This window comes from Diabrotica virgifera, chromosome 10 (genome assembly GCF_917563875.1).
Source record: "Diabrotica virgifera virgifera chromosome 10, PGI_DIABVI_V3a".
NCBI classification, from domain to species: Eukaryota; Metazoa; Arthropoda; class Insecta; order Coleoptera; family Chrysomelidae; genus Diabrotica; species Diabrotica virgifera.
The window spans coordinates 13,228,605-13,251,121 of record NC_065452.1 but is presented as its reverse complement, the minus strand read 5'-3'; the positions used below and the strand labels follow the sequence as shown (position 1 = coordinate 13,251,121).

The 22,517-nt window shown below is 30.8% G+C and overlaps 1 protein-coding gene across 9 annotated transcripts in view; it reads right to left on the bottom strand.

Annotated features, from left to right (window-relative positions):
- LOC114335612 (inositol 1,4,5-trisphosphate receptor) overlaps positions 1–22,517 on the bottom strand; it is a 258,085-nt gene that overhangs the window by 175,587 nt on the left and 59,981 nt on the right. For all 9 annotated transcript variants that reach the window (XM_050641294.1, XM_050641298.1, XM_050641300.1 and 6 more), the window contains 2 exons: positions 2,647–3,118; positions 821–1,367 (listed from right to left, as the gene is read on the bottom strand). In XM_050641294.1, coding sequence (XP_050497251.1) covers positions 821–1,367; positions 2,647–3,118 — 1,019 coding nt within the window. The remainder of the gene's footprint in view (positions 1–820; positions 1,368–2,646; positions 3,119–22,517) is intronic.

Genomic DNA, 22,517 nt, shown 5'->3' with positions numbered 1-22,517 from the left:
CCCTGTATAATTATTATTTATACCATTGGATAATACTTTTTATAGTAGGATAGTATATTACTTTTTTCTATGGGGTTACCCTAAATCAGTTGTTTATAAAACTCAACTTGCTTCCCTTGGGGAATTGCGAGAAAGAATTACTCAAGCATGTCGCCCTATTACTAAACATTTGCTAAATTTCGTGCAGAATTTAAAAATAGGCTGTATTATTGTTTACCAAACAACGGAATTCACATTAAATATTTACTTAATTGAAATTTTTAATAAATTTGTAATTCAACAGAACCTTATTAAATTTTTCATTTAAGCCAAAATTTCACAATTATTGCTTCACCCTGTATAATTATTGTTTATACAATTGAATAGCATTTTTTATAGCCTTTTCAATGATGTATCACAAGTAGGGGTTTGCAATTTAAACTTTTTTGGTTGTGATGGGTGGGGCTTAGGGGGTTGATGGGGGTGAGTTCTCTTTCATGTAATTTTAGTTCCCCCTTACTATCCTAGAAACGCTTTCAAGCATTTTTCGATATCAGCTTTTGTTCGTGAGATATAGCCATTGTAAGTTTTAAAATTGACACACTGTATAACATTTATATGACATCAAGTGTGTTTAATTTCCCTGTTTTGTCCCTGGATGAAGTAAGCAACGAGAGATACTAGAAGCCACAAACCGAAGGTAATGCATTAAAATAGCTCTGAGAATAAAATTTATTAGAAAATTTAATTTAATTTTGGTTTTGTTTTACATAAGTATAATTAAAATAATTAAGTAATTAATCAGAATAAGAATTTGCTGATCAATCTTAACAGTACTTACCGTCTTTCGTTGTGTGAGATTGTACCTTGCTCCAGTTTGACTGACAAAGAAGACAGCAATTTGCAAGCATCGTTAGCAAAATCTAAATCTCGGACTTCAACCGGCGATACAGCAATTACCGCAAATGCTTCCTTGTCTTCTTTAGTAACTGCGCAGCCAACTTTGGACATAACTGGCTTTTCTTCGTCTTTGTCTATGGACTCCGACGTAGAATGAACCCAGCTGTTGGTAATCATGTGGTGTAACCGCACGTAGCTCGATTGCGGTACTAAGGAATCGGCCCTTGTTAAACTTGTAGGATCTAATTCAAACAAGGTTGCTATGTCGTAAAGGCAGCCTAGTGGTACTAGGTGGTATCGGCGATTTTCGGTATTTCGATCAGCTTCGTTAAGTTTGTTTTTGTCTTCTTCCAGCTCTACATGCTCATTGTCTACATCTACTGCTAAATATTGCCCTGTCGCTAGATGTTTAAAGCGGAATAAGGAGTCCCAGTTACCTGCTCCACCTCTACAAGGATCATGTTTAACAACCTCTACCTCCCATAGAGCTAAAATATAGTTTATAGTAAGAAAGATATGAAATAGACCAATAGATAGTGCACTTTCTGAATAACGGTATGTCTGTAAGGCTATAAACTAATGATAAAATCATTAGTTTTCGAGATATTTGAAGTTATAGATAGATATATAATGGCGATACAGCCTGGACTATATGTTTCACTTTCATGGCTTACTAAGGACGAGCTTTTTTGAAATTTCATGATAATTGTAGGATTTGCTCTAGGCATTTGAAGTTAAAGAGAAGTAAGATTGATTGCAAATTATAAACATTTTGATTTTGTAATTTACTAGTTTTTGGGGAAATAAGCCACAATTCAAGTTAAAAATGAAATGTATTTATTCAATAAAGGACACCGCACACATCTTATGGAAAATATAATGTCATTCAAATGAAATAAAATTTACATGAATAGATGCGTCCTGAAATTTTAATAATTTGATACCATTGCGCCAACTCTGTATTTTGATTAACAAGAGCGTAAAGTGATAAAAATAAATCTAAAATCAAATAGGAATGTACGTGTGTCAAATAGAGAAAAAAGATCTTGTGATTCGTTTACTCCATAAATCTTTCTCGAGGGATTAAGGCAGAGGCTTACTCTTATCTTTTTCTATTATTATTGATAATAAAGTAGGTATAATTTGGTTAGTTGTACCGCCTCTAATCGGCTTAAACTTGTGGTGAATAGACTGTATTCAATAGCCGCTAGACTAATATTATTTATGATTGCTAGTTTTATGGACTTCAAAACGCGATTTCGAATTACAATTAACGCACTAATTAAGCAAAATTCAGAGTTGGCGCAATGGTATCAAATTATTGAAATTTCAGGTCGCATCTTTTCATGTAAATGTTATTTCATTTGAGTGACATTATATTTTGCATAAGATGTGTGGGGTGGCCTTTTATTTTTAACTTAAATTGTGGCTTATTTCAATAAAATATTAATTTGCATAAGATGCCACAATGAAACAGTTTCTGAACAATATTTTTATTTTGAATTTTTTATTTTACTAGTTTGTACTAAAAAGCTTAAATAATAAATGAACAAAAAAAACATTAAAATCGTGTTTTTATTTTGATTCCACATTTTGCTGGATTCAGGCCAATCTTGCAAAAACCCAGCTTGACTGAAAATGCTGCTGGATTGCAGTCCTTAGCTATGACTCATCACTTTAAACAATTTTAGCCTTACAAACAAACATACGTTTACTAGGAGGGTGCATTAGTTATCATGCTAAAAGAAGATGTTAAACAATCAATACCTTTACTACTTGTTGCTGCCGTAGCACTAGTGCGACCCGTAGTTCTCAGAAACACATGGTGCTGCTTCTTATATTCATCCATAGTTAAAAATTTCTCCTGTTCAGCATGAAACAACCGAACAACGTCTCCTCCTTTTAGAATGTCCTCTAGATTTTCCTTATGTTCCAAGAACAGCGTAACTTTCCACGACGTGTTTCCGTTAACAATGTTAACTTCCTTACAACTAGGATTGTCCGGCAATTTGTGATTAGAAACATGGAGTTGTTGGCCGGGACTTAGCGGATTTAAAATCACTTTGTCACCAAGGACTATATTATCACCCGTAGCTCTAAGTTTGTAGAAAGGCAAGATGTAAAACCATGAACCTTCGTTACCGTTACTATCTAAGTACACCCGCATTGCGTTCTTCTCTAATAAGGCCGGAAGGCGCTTATTTACTGTTAAGTACTTGTTTGACTTTAAATGCAATAACTGAAACAAAAACACATATTACACTTTTATTTAAGATCATACTAGTGCAGTCATTGACACGTAAAATAGGTTTTTACCTCCGAAATTTTTTACCATGAACCGATTTACATGAGATTTTGGAATTAGGCTTATCTTACCCTTAACTTCAAAAGTGATATTGACCCGAACTCCTTTTTTATTTTTAAGGGGTGAAAACAACCCCTTAATGGAAAAATTGACATTGAGCCATTTTATCGCCAGAAAACGTGTTTAATAATAAAGAGTGACATTGTGAAGTGTTTTCTAATAACCTCATGTTAAACTCATTTTCATCCCCTTGAAAACCGCACAACCCTTGCAAACAACCCCTAAATTGAAAAAAATTACAAAAAATTAATTTAGTATGACATAAAAAGATTTGAATATAGAGTAAAAATGATATTTTACGTTCTCTATCTTAATTATCATATTTTTAACCCCCTTTCAACCCTTAAAAACAACCCCTAAATAAAAAAAAATTACAAAAAATTAATTTGGTTTGACAAGAAGACTTAAATATATAGTAAATAATATTTTACGTTCTCTATCGTAATTATTTAATTGTTAACCCCTTTCAATCCTTAAAATCAACCCCTCGATTAAAAATTGTATAAAAAATTTCTTTTGATAAACTAAAAAGGATTTAAATATCGTTCCACGTTCTCGAAAAAGCTATGCTGGAAAATCATACGCTCAAGTTCTTTAACCCTTAAAACTACTCCTAAATTAAAACATTGAATATGTATGATTTAGTTTTTGGGCCATAACTAGTTCAATTTTGAAGCTATCACAACTTATAAAAAACCATTTTGAAGGTAATTAAAAGAGCTACAACTTTTTTTCTGTATAATATGTAGTGAAAAACCTTTTATTTTGAAACGGTGAAGGGTTAAAGGGCTCGAGAGAGACTGTGGTTGCGCTACCGCGCGCTCTTTTATCAATCATATCTTCGTCAATTTTTGTGTGAGAGGAAAAACAAACAAACCAAAATTTTTGTCAAAAAAACTTATTTTTTTATTATTACACTTTTTTACGTATCTTTCATTATTTTTGAGATATTATGAAAAAAGGTGTTTTTTTATAATTCGGAAATATTTGAAGTGAAAACTTCTTTAGGCACGTTGTGCACTTTCTTTGGATAGGGGAAAAAGCATTGAATTCGCGACCGTCATCGCGACCCTCATCGCGACCATCATTGCGACCGTCATCGCTCATGCTATATATTATGTGTATGTATATATACATTGTGTAGACGTATTTAAATTTATAATAAATGTAAAACCTATTTTACGATGGGGAAAAAAGGTTAATTTCGCGACCATCATAGCGACCGTCATCTCTTCGGCGAAATAAATTTTGTATATATATTAATTTATTATGTGTATGTATATATAAATTGTATAGAAGTATTAAATTTAAAATAAATATAAAACCTATTTTACGATGGGGAAAAAAGATTAATTTCGCGACCATCATAGCGACCGTCATCTCTCCGGCGAAATAAATTTTGTAGGTACATATATATATATATATATATATATATATATATATATATATATATATATATATATATATATATATATTTTATGTGTATGTATATATAAATTGTGTAGAAGTACTAATATTTAAAATAAATGTGAAACCTATTTTTGGATGGTGAAAAAGGATTTATTTCGCGACCGTCATCTCTTCGACGAAATAAATTTTGTACTTTTCTATATTATGTGTATCTATACATAAATTGTAGAAGTATTTAAATTTAAAATAAATGTAAAACCTATTTTTCGATAGAAAAATAGGATTTATTTCGCGACCGTCATCGCGACCGTCATCTCTTCGGCGAAATAAATATTTTGTACGTATATGTATTGAAGTTAAAACTTCTTTAGGGACGTTGTGCACTTTTTGGATGGGAAAAAGTATTAAATTGGCGACCGCCGTTGCGACCGTCATCGCCTCGAAGAAATAAATTTTTGAAGTGAAAACTTCTTAAGGGTCGTTGTGCACTTTTTGGATGGGGAAAAAGTATTAAATTAGCGACCGTCATCGTTTCGACGAAATAATTTTTTGAAGTGAAAATTTCTTTAGGGACGTTGTGCACTTTTTAGATAGGAAAAAAGTATTGAATTAGCGAACGTCATCGCAACCGTCATCGCTTCGGCAAAATAAATTTTTAAAGTAAAAACTTCTTTTGGGGACGTTGTGCACTTTTTAGATGGGGAAGAAGTGAATTAGCGACCGTCATCGCTTCGGCGAAATACATTTTTGAAGTGAAAACTTCTTTAGGGACGTTGTGCACTTTTTGGATGGGGAAATATTATTAAATTTGAATGGGGAGAAAGTAATAAATAAGCGACCGTCATCGCTTCAACGAAATAAACATTTGAAGTGAAAACTTCTTTAGAGACGTTGTGCTCTTTTTGGATGGAAAAAAGTATTGAATTAGCGAACGTCATCGCAACCGTCATCGCTTCGGCAAAATAAATTTTTAAAGTAAAAACTTCTTTTGGGGACGTTGTGCACTTTTTAGATGGGGAAGAAGTGAATTAGCGACCGTCATCGCTTCGGCGAAATAAATTTTTGAAGTGAAAACTTCTTTAGGGACGTTGTGCACTTTTTGGATGGGGAAATATTATTAAATTTGAATGGGGAGAAAGTAATAAATAAGCGACCGTGATCGCTTCAACGAAATAAACATTTGAAGTGAAAACTTCTTTAGAGACGTTGTGCTCTTTTTGGATGGAAAAAAGTATTAAATTATCGACCGTCATCACGACCGTCATCGCTTCGATGAAATAAATTTGTAAAGTGAAAACTTCTTGAGGGACGTTGTGCACTTTTTGGATGGGGGAAAAGTATTGAATTAGAGACCGTCATCGCTTCGACGAAATAAATATTTGAAGTGAAACTTCTTTAGGGACGTTGTGCACTTTTTCGATGGAAAAAAGTATTAAATTAGCGATCGTCGTCGTTTCGATGAAATCAATTTTTGAAGTGGAAACTTCTTGAGGGACGTTGTGCACTTTTTGGATGGGGAAAAATATTAAATTAGCGACCTTTATCGCTTCGACAAAATAAATGTTTGAAGTCAAAAATTTCTTGAGGGACGTTGTGCACTTTTTGGATGGGGAAAATTATTAAATTAGCGACCGTTATCGCTTCGACGAAATAAATTTTTGAATTTAAAATTTCTTTATGGTCATCACTTCGCTGAAATCAATTTTGTACATATATAAATTATGTGTATGTATACATAAATAGCATAGGGCATACGCATCGCGCATATCGTATATGATATAGGTACAGCACTTCTTTTAGGATGGAGTAAAAGCATTGAGCTCGTAATGTATATACTATAAGAAGTTTTTACTTCTGTCGGCACTCCCACGAGTGCCTTCAATTTTTTTTTTCTTAAAGTCGTGGTTTTTTCAAAAAATATGTGTCCCAAAGCAGCGAAACTGCTAGAATCCATCAAACTGCTTATATTAGAGTTGATTCTAGACGGAATACCATTAATTTTAATTTTGGTGGAAATGGCACTTATGAAATCAATTGATTAAAAAAACCATTAGATTTTCCTCTTTTTTTCATTACAGCTCACTCATTTTAAGTACAAAAGACTTTTAAGAGTGCTCAATTTAAAGTTTATTTTAAGCAATATAAAATCCTTTCTCATTAGCATGCATAAAATTTATTCGCTCTCCGCTAGATGGCATTGATTACATCGATTAAATTTCACACAAAATAAAAAACGGCTTTGTTTTTAATATCTCGCTTAATATTGAACTTAGAACACTCTTTAAAAAACCAATTTGTTCATTTTTTTACCTGCTACAATTTTGTTCAGTATAATATTACCGTTAAAATGCATATTTTTGGAGATATTTGCAAAAAACTGTTGAAAATCGTGAGAAAATTCCGAATTTTCAATTGCCAATAACTTGAAAAGTATTGGGTTTTTGAAAAAACTTTATACATTTGTTGCTTAAAATTAGGTCTTCTATCTATATCTGAGGTTATTTTGGAAAAAAAAAAATTTCCACCACCGAAAAAGGGTGGCAACCACCCCCAGGGTGAAAACGGAGTTCGGGTCAATATCACTTTTGAAGTTAAGGGTAGCATAAGCCTAATTCCAAAATTTCATGTAAATCGGTTCATAGTAAAAAATTTCTGGCTAAAAAGTTTCAATGACTGCACTATACGAATATGACACATTTTAACGCTATTTTGGCTTAATAGACCAGCAAAAAATAGCTGAAAAATTTTTATATAGGTTTTTGAAGGTTCTAAAAGGTTTACGAGGGATAGATGATGATATATCCTCGAAGACACAGTACAGTTGATTTTGCTTTGATTTTTTTAAAGAATGTAAAAAGTGAAAAACATTTTTTGCCTATAAAAAGTTTCTTATACATTTAAAAGAAAAATGGTTCAACAATTGTAGGTCTTAAAAGGATTTTTAATTTGCGAGTTTCTAAATTAAAATACATAAACGATTAACCAAGATAATTGCAAAAAACCCTTATTTTTTCAGTAATTTATAAATCTTAATACATAACTTTATTTTTGCATAATGACATGTAATATATACCTACACTAAACATCAAAATTAACGCACCACCTTAAAAATGGGACATTTTTGATGTCTCGTATTTCTTAAACCTGTTGTCCGATTTTAATGATTTTTTAAATATGTTATAGCTATATTCTTCAAGAATATTGATGTAATAATATTGTTGCTAAACAGATAAGTGTCATTGTCTACCGGGTGTAACAACGATAGTGTTATTTTTTCCTCAAATTTTGGAACACCCTGTGGAATATTCTAGCGTATATAAAATAATGATACTAAAACTCAACTGTAGTTTTAGGCTTTCTTAACATTTTGCTTTTTGATTCATTTGCTTGTGTTGGATAATAAAAACGTTAGGTACTTTAACAGCTAGCAACGTTCTTCATCAATACAGGGTGTTTCTAAATAAGTGCGATAAACTTTAAGGGGTAATTTTGCATGAACAAAATAATTACCGTTTGCTTTATACACATATGTCCGCAAATGCTTCGTTTCCGAGATACGGGATGTTGAATTTTTTCTTACAAACTGACGATTTATTTATTGATCTAAAACGGGTTGAGGTATGCAAATGAAATTTACTAGGTTTTAAGAGGTAGTTATTGCGCATTTTTCAAATGCGCAATAACTACCTCTTGTTGCCTCTTGTTACCTCTTGTTGCCTGGTCCAAAGGACCAGGCAACACTCCTTATGGAAAAGTGGTCCCGGTCAAAGATACTTCTTGGTGTAGATTAAAAAAGTCCATGGCACCTGGGTCTAAATAACTACTATTCTCGAGTTACAGCCCTGTGAAGTTATTGGATTCGAGTGCTCGGTTTACGTTAAGTGCACTAATTTACGGTCAAGTGAACGAAAATATTTATTATTAGAAGAAGAGAAACTCATCTTCTTCATACATACTGGCGTGTTGTATATCAATTCGTGGTCAAAAATAGTTGGATCGTATTTTAGTCTTCAGAAAACCTCCGTAAAGTCTTCAGAAAACTAAAGAAGTGCGGTATAAAATGTGCTACTAGATCGATATAAGCATTATCATGTTTTCAGGAATGCTTCTCAGTTATGGAATACCAGCAAAACTACAGTTCCGCCTTATCTTTAGAAAACTACTGAACAGTGGCGGATCTAGGGGGGATGGGGTAATTCCACTCTTAACATGTTCCAGAATAATTAAAGAAAAAATTGTTGAAACATAAAAAAATACATGAGTTGACATGAAACTTGTGCCGCATATAAGATATAAGACAGGTAGAGAACATGGACTTGATTTCAATACAAAAAAAAGAATGTGTGTGTACTTTGTACGCACGTAAGAAGTTATACTTCTATTATATGATTATATGATTATAAACGAAATTAATATACTTTTTATTTATATTTTATTTAAATATTAAATTAATTTATACTTACTACTTCTCAAACATTTTTATTAAAACAGTGCCAAAAATTAAAATAATAAAAAAATAAAACCCACACAAACACATTAAAAATGCCACAAATGATTTCTGAACATTAATTGTCGGAAAAATTTTTAACTAAATACGTATTTTCTGAAAATAAAATTATATAATAAATATACTTACAATCATAAAATGTATAAAAAAAAATAAAAAAATAAAAGTTTCTATTGGGATTCGAACCAACTTACCACGCGGCTGGTATTTGCGTTGTATTGGGATTCACTCGCATTAAAACTTCGCCACAGAGACAGCTTGTCATTATGTGCGAAGATAGTCTAACTAAACAGATTAACCTTTTGACATTTTTAACTTATGTAAATCAAATTATTTTGATTTTGAATTGAAATGATTTAGAATTGAAAAAATACAACAAAACATAGAGTAAGAAAACAATATATTAGGTGAATATTGATAGAAATTTTGATGGTAATCAAATTATGTAAATAAAAGTATTACATACTACTTATGTATTTTGGTAGGTTCAAGGTAGGTATCGGAGCCCGTATAACGACTAATAAATTTCGCAATCACTTGCGTCGTGCAAAGTGGCTATGTTCAAATATCATAACAAAATTTGATCAACTATTTATAAAACACTTACCAGTGAAATATTCTTTAGCTTTGAATAAGCGAGATCTGCGGCACTCATACCTACTAGTCACAGTTTGATGAGCTTTCACATTAGCATGCAACAATCATCTCTTCTTTGTAAATAAGTCCAAAAATATAATATGAAAACTATTTAAAAAGGCAGTATAACCATTAACTAACTTTTTGTTTGTTGTTTCTCTTCCTACAAATTTTAAAACGCAACAAGCATACATTATAACCAAACCACAGTCCCACAGCTGCCATATTGGATAATTTTTGTCATGTCATTTGAACATCCAATCAGAACAAAGTTACAATGCGCATGCGCCCGGTCGCTAGGTTTTCCCATATAAAATTTCACCGTCATTACGCCCGTAAACAAGTATAACTTCAAAAAAAACAAAGTAAGTGGTAGTTTGTAAATGCTAAATATTAATTAGAATTGTCTATGGAAAAATCGGGTTTAAATCATCTTCGACTATTCGTATGTTAACATTTTGCCGATTTCGGTTAGATGCATCATATGTCGTGTTAACTTTAACTAACGACCTATCAGGATACTTAACATTGGGTTGATGTCGTGCAAAGCCTAAAAACCATAACACACTGGTGATATGAGCACAAGTACCTACAGTTCTCGCACCAGATTGACAGGTACAGTAGTACCCGTTAATCGGTTCTTCTACAGGCTCATCTTCATCATTATCTTCATCAACCGTATAGGAAATGAATACTTGGTGTTTTGTAGCTTGCCGAAACCTAGAAAATATTCGAAATCTTATGAATCCCGGTTCATCCATATTCTCATCAATTTGAAACTCTTCGTCATTTTCTCTTATTATTTTATCTTGTATGTAAGATGGTGCCAGTTTAATTTGATATATCCCAATCGTAAGGTCTTTTAGGTACTCTAAGTCGAAAACAGGAAAGTTGGCAAAATCATGATTATGAAGCCTTCTCCATTGACCATTTCTTCTATATGATTATACCTCAGTATGAATATACCTCAGTATAAATATTATAGTTATTATAAAAATAACCCTACAAAATTATTCTCCATAACATTTTGTATTAAAAAGCTCATCATCATTGGCTGTAGAACCCCTGGTGGACCTCGGTCTGTTCGAGAATCAGCTTCCATTCCATTCTATCCTCCGCCTTGGTTTTACAAATTTCGTACTCTTAACACCCGTAACTCATCTTCTCTCGTCCTTAAATCGTATTCTGGGCCATGGGCGCCCATACCCATGGGCAGGGGGGGCCGTGACCCACTGGCTTTTCGGGTGCTTTGAATTATATATAAGCCTTACACCTAAAGGTAGAAAGGCTTAGGACTAAGTAAGTAAGTTGAATTATATATGGTTATTCAAAGTATACAAAATATATAATGTGCAACATCTTCACGTTTGCCACCCCCCTAAAAATTTTTATATGTGCGCCCGTGCTCTGGGCTTACGTCTTTTCGTCACACTATCCGCTCTTTGGTTATAAATGTGTTTTGATGGCTCCATCTCGTTCATTTTCGTTAAATAAAGTTATTTCATTAATTCTGGAACATGTTACCGGTGGAATTACCCCTATCCCCCCCTAGATCCGCCACCGTTCAGTAGTTTTCTAAAGATAAAGCCGAACTGCAGTTTTGCTGGTATTGCATAACTGAGAAGCATTCATGAAAACATGATAATGCTTATATCGATCTAGCAGCACATTTTATACCGCACTTCTTTAGTTTTCTGAAGACTTTTCGGAGGTTTTCTGAAGACTAAAATACGATCCAACTATTTTTGACCACAAATTCATATACAACACGCAAGTATGTATGAAGAACATGAGTTTCTCTTCTTCTAATAATAAATATTTTCGTTCACTTGACCGTAAATTAGTGCACTTAACGTAAACCTAGCACCCGAATCCAATAACTTCAGAAGGCTGTAACTCGAGAATAGTAGTTATTCAGACCTAGGTGCCATGGACTTTTTTAATCTACACATCAAGAAGTATCATTGACCAAACTTTCATCAAATTTGACCGGGACCACTTTTCCATAAGGAGTGTTGCCTGGTCCTTTCATTAGCATATCTCAACCGGTTTTAGAGCAATAAATAAATCGTCAGTTTGTAAGTAAAAATTCAACATCCTGTATCTCGGTAACGAAGCATTTGCGGACATCTGTTTATAAAGCAAACGGTCATGATTTTTTCATGCAGAATTACCCCTTAAAGTTTGTAGCACTTATTTAGAAACACCCTGTATTGATGAAGAACGTTGCTAGTTGTTAAAGTACCTAACTTTTTTATTATTCAACATAAGCGAATGAATCGAAAAGTAAAATGTTAAGAAATCCTAAGGCTACAGTTGAGTTTTAATTTCAATATTTTATATACCCCACAATATTCCACAGGGTGTTCCAAACTTTGAGGAAAAAACACACTATCATTGTTACACCCGGTATGCAATGATACTTATCTGTTTAGCAACAATATTATTACATCGATATTCTTGAAGAATAAAGCTATAACATATTAAAAAATCACTAAAATCGGACAACAGGTTTAAGAAATACGAGACATCAAAAATGTCCCATTTTTAAGGTGGTGCGTTAATTTTGATGCTTAGTGTAACTAGGTACTTGAAATTATGACAATATTAATGAGTTACTGAAGTGTGCTAAATCTCAGCTAGATCGACTAAATACACTTCTCCAAGAAATTAACGCACCAAAATGGATCATTTTTGATGTCTCGAATTTCCTAAACCTGTTGTCCTTAAGTGATTTTTTGAATATGTTGTAGCCTCACTGCCACTGCCTTACTAATAAAACACTCGTATTCTAAGGTTATTCCGCATTTATATCTAGAATAGTTATCCGTATAAGGTAGATATAATGCGAAAATAATTATCATTACAAATAAACAATTACCAATAAATTCGGTATAATATAAGTATTCCCACTTTATTCCGAAATAATAGTTTGGCAACGTTGTAATCTTCTGCACAAATACATAAAACAACGATATATTGGGTGAAATATGTCAATTTTGACTTTTCTGTACAACTGACAAACCAAATTTATTTTAATATATCGTTATTTCTTGTATGTTGAGTTTGAGTATTTCATAAAATGGCTTCAAATAAAAGAAAACGTTGCATTAAATGGGAAAGTGAAGAAAGTAAACAAATCGATTTATTTTACTTATAAATGCAACATAAATATGTTAATTTCAGCACATTTTGAAGAATATTGTGGGAGATTTTCTACACATCATAGAAAATTAAGACCTTGCTTATTTTTCTTGTAGAGTAGAGGATAAGCCTCCTCCTCGCTTATTCACAATAAGTGAATCACCTAATAAGTTTTCTAAAACCCTTATATTATCATCTTTAGAAAACCGGATTTTTATTCTGAATTCTTTATTAGTGTATTTTGAAAAGGGATTTATTCTTTTTTGAAACTTTTCCTTTTTCGTGTATTTTCCATCATGTTAATTAAATTATCAACTTCCCCGACAGCCGTAATACCTCTCAAACACTTTTTTATTATATACAGATGGAAAAATGAAAGATTACCCATGAACGATCATATCAATCACTTATTTTGTATTTGCTTTCTTTTTCTATAAATAACAAACGTTTGTTATAGAAAAAGACAGCAAATACAAAATAAGTGATTGATGTGATCGTTCATGGGTAATCTTTAATTTTTCCGACTGTACCTACTCACAAAACAAATAAAAAAATAATATATTCTTGTCTCTGATGACTTTGACAGTCATAAAATAGGTTATACCAGACTTAAACAAGGGTGTGGGTCGGTATAAGCTTGGACTGAATTCTTATTAAGTCAGAATAACCTATGTATATCTAAGTTATTCCATGTTTATTGGTAGTGATTTTCCCTATACTTTCTAGAGCTTTCTCATTTTTATGAATTTGGATCTTGCTATTTCAATTCGGATCCTAATCTCTACGTCTGGGTCCCACTTATCATTTACTGTATATCCCAGATATTTAAATCGGTGTACTCTTTCAATACGTTCGGCTTCAATATTCAGGTCGACATGTTGAATGTTCTTTTTACTGATCACCATAAATTTAGTTTTCTTTCTATTGATCTTCAGTCCAAATCGGTTGCCAGTTGTACTATATTTATATATGTTTCTATATTTTATCTATATATGTTTTACTCTATTTAGCATCATCTGTAAATCTTCGATGTTATCGGCCAGTATAACAGTATCATCTGCATATCGAAAATTACTTATTGGTACGCCATTAATCTTGATGCCCTCATTGTACTCTTCCAGTGCCTCTAGAAATATTTGTTCCGTGTACAGGTTGAAAAGCAGTGGCGAAAGAATACAGCCCTTGCTAAAGTTTCCGTCAATAACGCTGTACAGTGCGTCCATAAAGTAACGCATAAATTCATTATTTCGTAAACCGGCGACTTAAAGGGAAAATTCCGAAACAGCTCATTCAAAAGGTTATTCAATTCTCTATTCACTAATATAAACATTAACATAATTATTTATACAGGGTGTCCAAAGAAATGTTTTTAATTAAATTAATTGACACAAAAAGATGAATGTATGCAATTTATTTAATTCTAAATACATTTTACTGCTGTCAGAAAACAGAAAAAAATTGTATTTGAAAAATAAACATTGATTTTCGCTTAAACGAAATTTTAAAACTGCCGAGATGCAGGTGGATGGCAGCTTTAACATTGAATTTAAGCGGAAAACAATATTTATTTATCGAATAAACATTTTTTCCTGTTTTCTGACAACAGTAAAACGTATTTTGAATTAAATAAATTACATATATTCTTCTTTTTGTCCCAATTAATTTAAATTAAAAAAAATTTTGAACACCCTGTATAAAAAATTATGTTAATGTTTATATTATTGAATAAAGAATTGAATACCCTTTCAAATGAGCCATCACATGACCCCTATTAACATTAAAAATAATCATCGATTACGTCATCACGCCCAGGTGGATGACGTCACTAATATGATATACAGCGTGTCTACTTAAGTTGGAAACATATGGGAAACTTTTTTATTATAATTTTACGAAAAAAAGTTATTCTTTATAAAAAGTTCCGCATGCCCCAAAACCTAAGATTCAATCATCAGATATCAATTTTTTTCAATATTATACGAGGTATGTCAAAAAATATGAATTTCGTCAAGGGTAAAGTACCTTTATATCTCTCAATATCGAAAATTCTTATGATAAAAAGTTATTTAAGATTTAAGAACTAAAAACTAAGATCAAATAAATATGCAATTACATGCTTCTAATTGAAAAAAAAATTTTTTTTCATCCCAACATCGTTTTTAATTATTACAAATATGATAACTCGTTTATTATTCATTTTACGAAAAAAAGTTATTCTTCATAAAAAGCTTTGCATGGTCTAAAATCTAAGACACAACCATGATATATCAACTTTTATTAATTTTATACGAGGTGTGTCAAAAAATATGAAATTCGCTCAAGATTATAGTACCTTTATATTTCAAAATATTTCAATTAGAAGGATGTAATTGCATATTGAAACATAGTTTTTAATTCTAAACAACTTTTTTAATAACCGTTTTCAATATTGTGAAAAATAAAGGTACTTTACTCTTGAGTGAAATTCATAGTTTTTGACATACCTCGTATAAAATTAATAAAATGTGATATCTGATGGTTGCATCTTCGGTCTTAGGACATACAGAACTTTTTATAAAGAATACCCTTTTTTCGTAAAAGTAATAATAAAAGAGTTATCGTATGTGTAATAAATAAAAACGAAGTTAGTATCAATAAATTTGAGAAAAATTTCTAAAATATTTTTTTCCAATTAGAAGCATATAATTGCATATTTGATCTTAGTTTTTATTTCCAAACAACTTTTCATAATAAGAATTTTCGATATTGAGAGAAATAAAGGTACTTTACTCTTGAACGAAGTTCATATTCTTTGACATATCTCGTATAATATTGACAAAATTTGATATCTGATGATTGAATCTTAGGTTTTAGAGCATGCAGAACTTTTTATAAAGAATAACTTTTTTTCGTAAAATGAATAACAAAAAAGTTTCCCATATGTTTCCAACTTAAGTAGACACGCTCTGTATATGCCATAAAATCGAAATTTAAAAATAAAAATGGAACTGTTTCGGAATTTTCCCTTAAAGTTCGGTTTACGAAATAATGAATTTATGCGTTACTTTATGGACGCACTGTATACAGGGTGTTTCATTAATAATTGTCCATATAGTAACTGGGGAAATCTTAGCAGAAAATACGAAGATTTAACCTAAAACACTTAAATAAAATGTGGTTCCTTACTGAGTTTTATCTAAAAATTGGAAAACTATTTTTGCTCAGCATTTTAAAACTATTCGACGTATCCTTTTCATACTTCGCAGGTAGTATAGGTACTGTACAAACTACTAAATTATGTTCAAAAAAACGTTTCTGACTATTACCAGAGGTGTACGACGGGGAAAAGTGAATGGTTGATCGTTTCCAAATTCTACGCCACTGGCGGAATTGCTATTTTAGTTCAATTTTTGCATTCTCCAATACTTTCTATGAAAATAATATACTCTTCATTCGTAACGATAAAGTCATTAGTTTTCGAGATCTTTGAAGTTAAAAATGAAACGACATGGTTATTTTGATTAATGTATTGTGTCGCTTCATTTTTAATTTCAAATATCTCTAAAACTAATCATTTTATCGTTACGAATAAGGAGTATATTATTTACATAAAAAGTATTGAAAAATCAAAAAATTACACTAAAATAGCAATTTCGTCAGTGGCGTAGAATTTGGGAAGGGTCAACCAGCCACTATCCCCTGTCGTACGCCTCTGGTAGTAGCTAGAAACGTTTATTTATCTTCATTTAGTAGGGTGTACACGTGTACAGTACCTACACTTTCTGCCAAGTATGATAAGAATACGCCAAATAGTTTTAAAGTACTGGGTACAAATAATTTTTAAATTTTAATCATACGAATCATCTCATAAATTAATCAAAATAACTGTGTCGTTTCATATTTAACTTCAAATATCTCGAAAACTAATGACTTTATCGTTATAGATGAAGAGTATATTATTTACGTAGAAAGTATTGGAGAATCTAAAAATGTATAATAACTAAAATAATAATTCCTCCAGTGGCGTAGAATTTGAGAAGGGTCAACCAGTCACTATCCCCCGTCATACGCCTCTGGTAGTAGCTAGAAACTTTTGTCTATCATAATTTAGTAGGGTGTATAGTAGTCGCACTTTCTGCCAAGAATGAAAGGGATATGTCGTATAGTTTTAAAATGGTGAGCAAAAATAGTTTTTAAATTTTTAGATAAAACACCCTGTAACTCAGTAAATAATCACATTTTATTTAAGTGTTTTAGGTTAAATCTTCGTATTTTGTGCTAAGGTTTCTCCAGTTACTATATGGACAATTATTAATGAAACACCCTGTATACGTCGATCAAAGAGCCTATATTTTGTATCCCAAGGGCTGAAAACTCTTCCATATATGAAAGAACGGCAGCTTCTTTGGATTTCATGAGACCCATTTTAGAAGCATGGGAAAAGCAAATGAATCGTAGGCATCCATAATTGTGGGCTTTTCCCATCGAATTCAGGATTAAAATAAATAATCTATTGTATGTGTTATCAAGATGTAGAGTTAAATTTTATTCAAATGAAACTATTAAATTATTTTATTTTTTTATTTCAGAAATATCACTATCTAAAGTAACTACAGTTTTCAGTGTTTCCTTTATTTTTTTATCAAATCATTCAATTAATCCGTTTTTAATTGAAAGAGGTGACCTGTTATGTATTCTTAAAATAGTCCAGGGCGCGTCTGTTTTGAGATGAACGTTGAGAGGTGACTCAAATTTTTTTGCAGAAATTGCTTGAAAATAAATCAAATAATAATATTTGAGTTATCCTCCCTCTCAAAAAGGTCCGGAACATTGTTTAAATAACCAAAATGTCAAAAAATGAAGGAAAAATTGGATTTTTTCTTCGTTTTTTGATTATAACTTTAAAAGTGTTCATTTCCGAGAAAAGTTGCACTAACATAAAAGTTGCGTAATTAAATTTCCTTCAATATAGAATCGGTTAAAAATTTTTAAAAATTGTTACATTTGTTGCAAAATAGCGATAATTGCGAAAAAACCATAAAAAGACAAGTATTCGCATTTTACGTTTTCAACCATTTATGCTACACTTAGGACCTTCATATTTTACCCAGAAAAACTTTATGATACAATAAAATAACACTGTAAATTTTATTAAGATCGGTTCAATAATTTTGCAAACTAAATTTTGCAATCCAGCATTCGCAAAAAATGCATTTTTTCAAAATGTTGCAGGATTGAAAATAAAGAGATAGCAAGTTGAAATTTTTTTACGTATAGAAGGATACTGTACCTTTCATTTGCAATTTCCAAAATTAAAATCGGTTAACTACAACTTTTTTAAATAAAAATTAATTTTTGGTGCTACGCGCAGGACAGCGGATACGTTTGCTCTGATTGGGCATTCCAATGACCTGTCAAAAATTATCGAATATTGTGGCTGTGGACAAACAAATGTGTTATTGCTAATAATTGTTAAGTTGGTGTTTTAGTTTTTATTGTTTTGAGAACAGAGACAAAAGTAAGTTGATACTTGTAGTGAGTTTTTAAATAGTTTTTAAAAGCAACAGGTACTTGCATAGTGTAAATATTTTAGCATTGTAATGAATAATTCACACACCACTTGATTAATTTCCACCAAAATTTCTACCATCTTTATCTAATATATTATTTTCTTACCCTATATTTTGTTGTATTTTAATATTTTAATTCCACAAAAATCAAACTAATTTGATTATTGTTTGTGAAATGTTATTTAAACAATTGCATATGTTTGGAAATAATAAACTTTTATTCTCTAAGTTTAAATATATGAACAAAGAAAGCTTTTGCTAAAAAAAGTATTATTTCAAAGGACGGAGTATGTGTTTTTATTTTGCAATAAACAAATTTATTGATTTATATCGAAATGTACTAAAAATTAAAATTTATCAATCATTATCAAAGGTCATTGGAATGCCCAACCAGAGCAAACGTATCCGCTGTCTTGCGCGTAACACCAAAAATAAATGTTTATTTAAAAAAATACCTGACGCCGTGGTAGTTAACCCATTTTAAATTTGCAAATTGCGAATGAAAGGTACAGTATTCTTCTATATTATGTAAAAGAAAAACTCAGCTTGCTTATTCTGCAATATTTTGAAAAAATGCATTTTTTGCGAGAGCTGGATTGCAAAATGTATTTTGCAAAATCTATTGAACCGATCTTAATGAAATTTACAGTGTTGTTTTATTATATCCCAAAGTTTTTCTGGGTGAAATATGAAGGTCCTAAGTGTAGCATAAATGGTTGAAAAAAGTAAAATGCGGATACTTGTTTTTATGTTTTTTCGCAATTATTGCTATTTTGCAACAAGGGTGACAACTTTTTAAACATTTAGCCAATCATATATTGTAGGAAATTTAATTACGCAACTTTTATGTCAGTGCAACTTTTCTCGGAAATGAACACTTTTAAAGTTATAATCGAAAAACGAAGGAAAAGATCGAATTTGTCATTTATTTTTTGACATTTTGATTATTTAAACAATGTTCCGGACCTTTTTGAGTGGTAGGATAAGTCAATTGTTATTATATGAGTTATTTTCAAGCAATTTCTGCAAAAAATATGAGTCACCTTTCAACGTCCAAATGTACTAATATTTTTACAGGTGCGCCCTGGTCTAAAAGTTAAGTTCAGAATATATGCAGTTAATCAATTGATTAATTTATTTTATAAATAACTTGGAGTAGCTGGTTATCATAAAGTTTTATCACAGCCTACACTGGTCGCTTGTCCGTATTGCGTATTGTTTTGTTATATTCCTAACTGTAACGGAAATATTGTAAATATTTAATATACACTTCTCCAAGAAATTAACGCACCATCTTAAAATTGACTGTTGTCCGATTTGAGGGATTTTTTTAATATGTTATAGCCCAGGGGTGTGCAAACTTTTTTTAGTAAGGGCCACAAAATATTTTTGGTCTATTACAGAGGGCCGCAATATTTGTTACCTTAACTTGTTCGAATTTTTAACTTTTTACTAATTTTGTTAAGGGGGGGGGGGGGTGTCAGGGTTTGAAATCAACATTTCAAGCACCTTTTCTTGAATTTGTTTGAAATTATGGTAGAATTATTTTATTTTTAAATTAAATAAACATATTCAGTACAATTCAAAGATTATTCAAAAAAAAATTCAAAACCAAATATTGAAATATAAGCCAACGGTGGCAAATTTTTACAGGCAGCTCCAAAAGATGGATTTTGCAGTAGAACTCGTCAGTGGATCATAATTTAAAAATATTTTATTAGCTTATGAGTTTGTCGGAAATTTTTGTGAAAAAGGGTGAAAATCAACATATTTATTATTGTTAACCAAAACATATCTCGACAGTTCTACCTCACGAAATGTTTAAAGAAAATCTATGAAAAATTTCAGGTGGATCTGTTAAGTAGGTAGTTTTTGAATTACAATGTCCACCGCCTTTGAAAAAAAAAACAGTTTTGAGAAAAACGCGTTTTTAATAATTTTATTTCACTTTAGACGCGTTTATTTCAATTTGTTTTTTGTCTGTCAAATCGTAAAGTGATGCACGCCGGAATATGTTTTTGAATCGCAGAGTAATTTACAAAAGAGACGGGAACAGCTGTTGAACGTTTCTCACTACGCTCAAGCTACTGCAAATCGAGTCGAAGGGATATTAAACATGCTTTACTTCCGGTAATTTTACTCCGGTCAAGCTGAAAATTTTAGAGAGTATTCTTGAAGTTTATTTATTTATTAATTTATGTACTTTCATTTAAAATAATAAAAAAATCAAAAATTTTTCAAACCGTACCCCTCCTCCTAAACAGCATTCTCACTTAATTAAGCATGGTATTTCCCTCAAATATATGTGTATCTATATATTTATTTATTTTTATTTTATCTATGAACCTATTTCTTTTTTCCCTAATATTGTTCTGAAGCTATTTCCTTGTGACATCTTATGCAATTTACTATTTTGTTTGGGAATAAGCCACAATTTAAGTTTGAAATTAAATTTATTTGACGTTTGGATTTCCACTTCGGTAATCGTTATCAAAATTCAAAACATTAATACATTAAGCATTTATTTAATTAGTTTAATTCATTAATGTTTTGCATTTTGATAACGATTTCCGAAGTGGAAATGGAAACGTCAAATAAATTTAATTTCAAACTTAAATTGTGATTTATTCCAAAATAAAATAGTAAATTCTATTTTCACATTGCTATTAGTTACTTAAATATTTGAAGGGAAATTCCGTGCTTAAATAGATGCAAACACGCATCATACGTAATATGCAACACGCGTCATTTAAATCAAAATAAACAAAGATATAAATTTGACAAATCTTAGATTCCCTTCATTGTTTTTATTTTCTTTGAAAGAATTAAATAATATAAAAAATATGCACGATGATTTAATCCTATTGAACGAATAATTAACAATATTAGTTATAATTGAAATGATGTTGGCGTTGACTACTTGCAAAACATTTTTGCACAATACCTGCTCATGGATTAAGCAGTGAAAAATAATAACTGATGTTCTGAATAATAATCCTAAATCAAAAGTGAATTACATTGAATTATATATAATTAATAAAATTAAAGAACTTCAGCAACAAGGAAAGTTTGTTAAGTTAGCATGGGTTAAAAGCCACTGTGGAATAACTGGAAATGAAATGGTAGATGAATTGGCTAAAAACGCGGTGACAAAAGGAGTATTAACACATTATCTTTGTACGTCTGGAGATATTGAATCAGATTTATTCAAGGAGCTTAAGAAAGAATGGAAAGAAAGGTATATTGATGAGAACATAAATACAGGAAATCACTACAGATCAATCAGAAACTATATCACAGATAAACCTTGGTTTTCTAAAATGGAGTCGACAAAGGATATGACAAGAACCATATGAAGAATGAGATTTAACCACTGTCTTACACCATCATATATATTTAAACTTAATATAGCTGATAGCCCTCAATGTATTTGTGGTCAGTTTGGTAACCTACAACACAAAATTTTGACCTGTTCTCTTATTTCTAATAAAGTTAATATGTTTTTAAATCCACTGTATCCTTTGACTGATGTCCACCATCCCATTAATTTAAATTATTTATTAACATTAGAAAATAATGAGTTGGTATTTCGACTATTGTATAAACATATTTTAGATATTAAACTTACGTTGTAATTGTAAAATATAGTTTAAGTATTTCTTGTAAATTGTTATATATTAAAAGAAAAAAGAAAAGAAAAAAAAATAAAAAAAGAAAAAAAAAAAAATAAAAAAAAAGAAAAAAAAATAAAAAAAAGGAAAAAAAAAATATAAAAAAATATATAAAAAAAATAAGAGAAAAAAAATATATAATAAAAAAAATATAATAAAAAAAATGAATGACGAACTTGGACAGTCCATAGTAAAAAGCTTTCGAATTAAGTAGAGGGCTAAAGAAGAATGTTGCAGTTTTTGCTGTGGAACTCTGAGAACATCATTTAGAAAAAAATAAATAAAAAAAAATATATGAAAAATTATTAAAAAAAAATACAAAATAATTATTTATTAGTAGAATAATTGTTTATTAC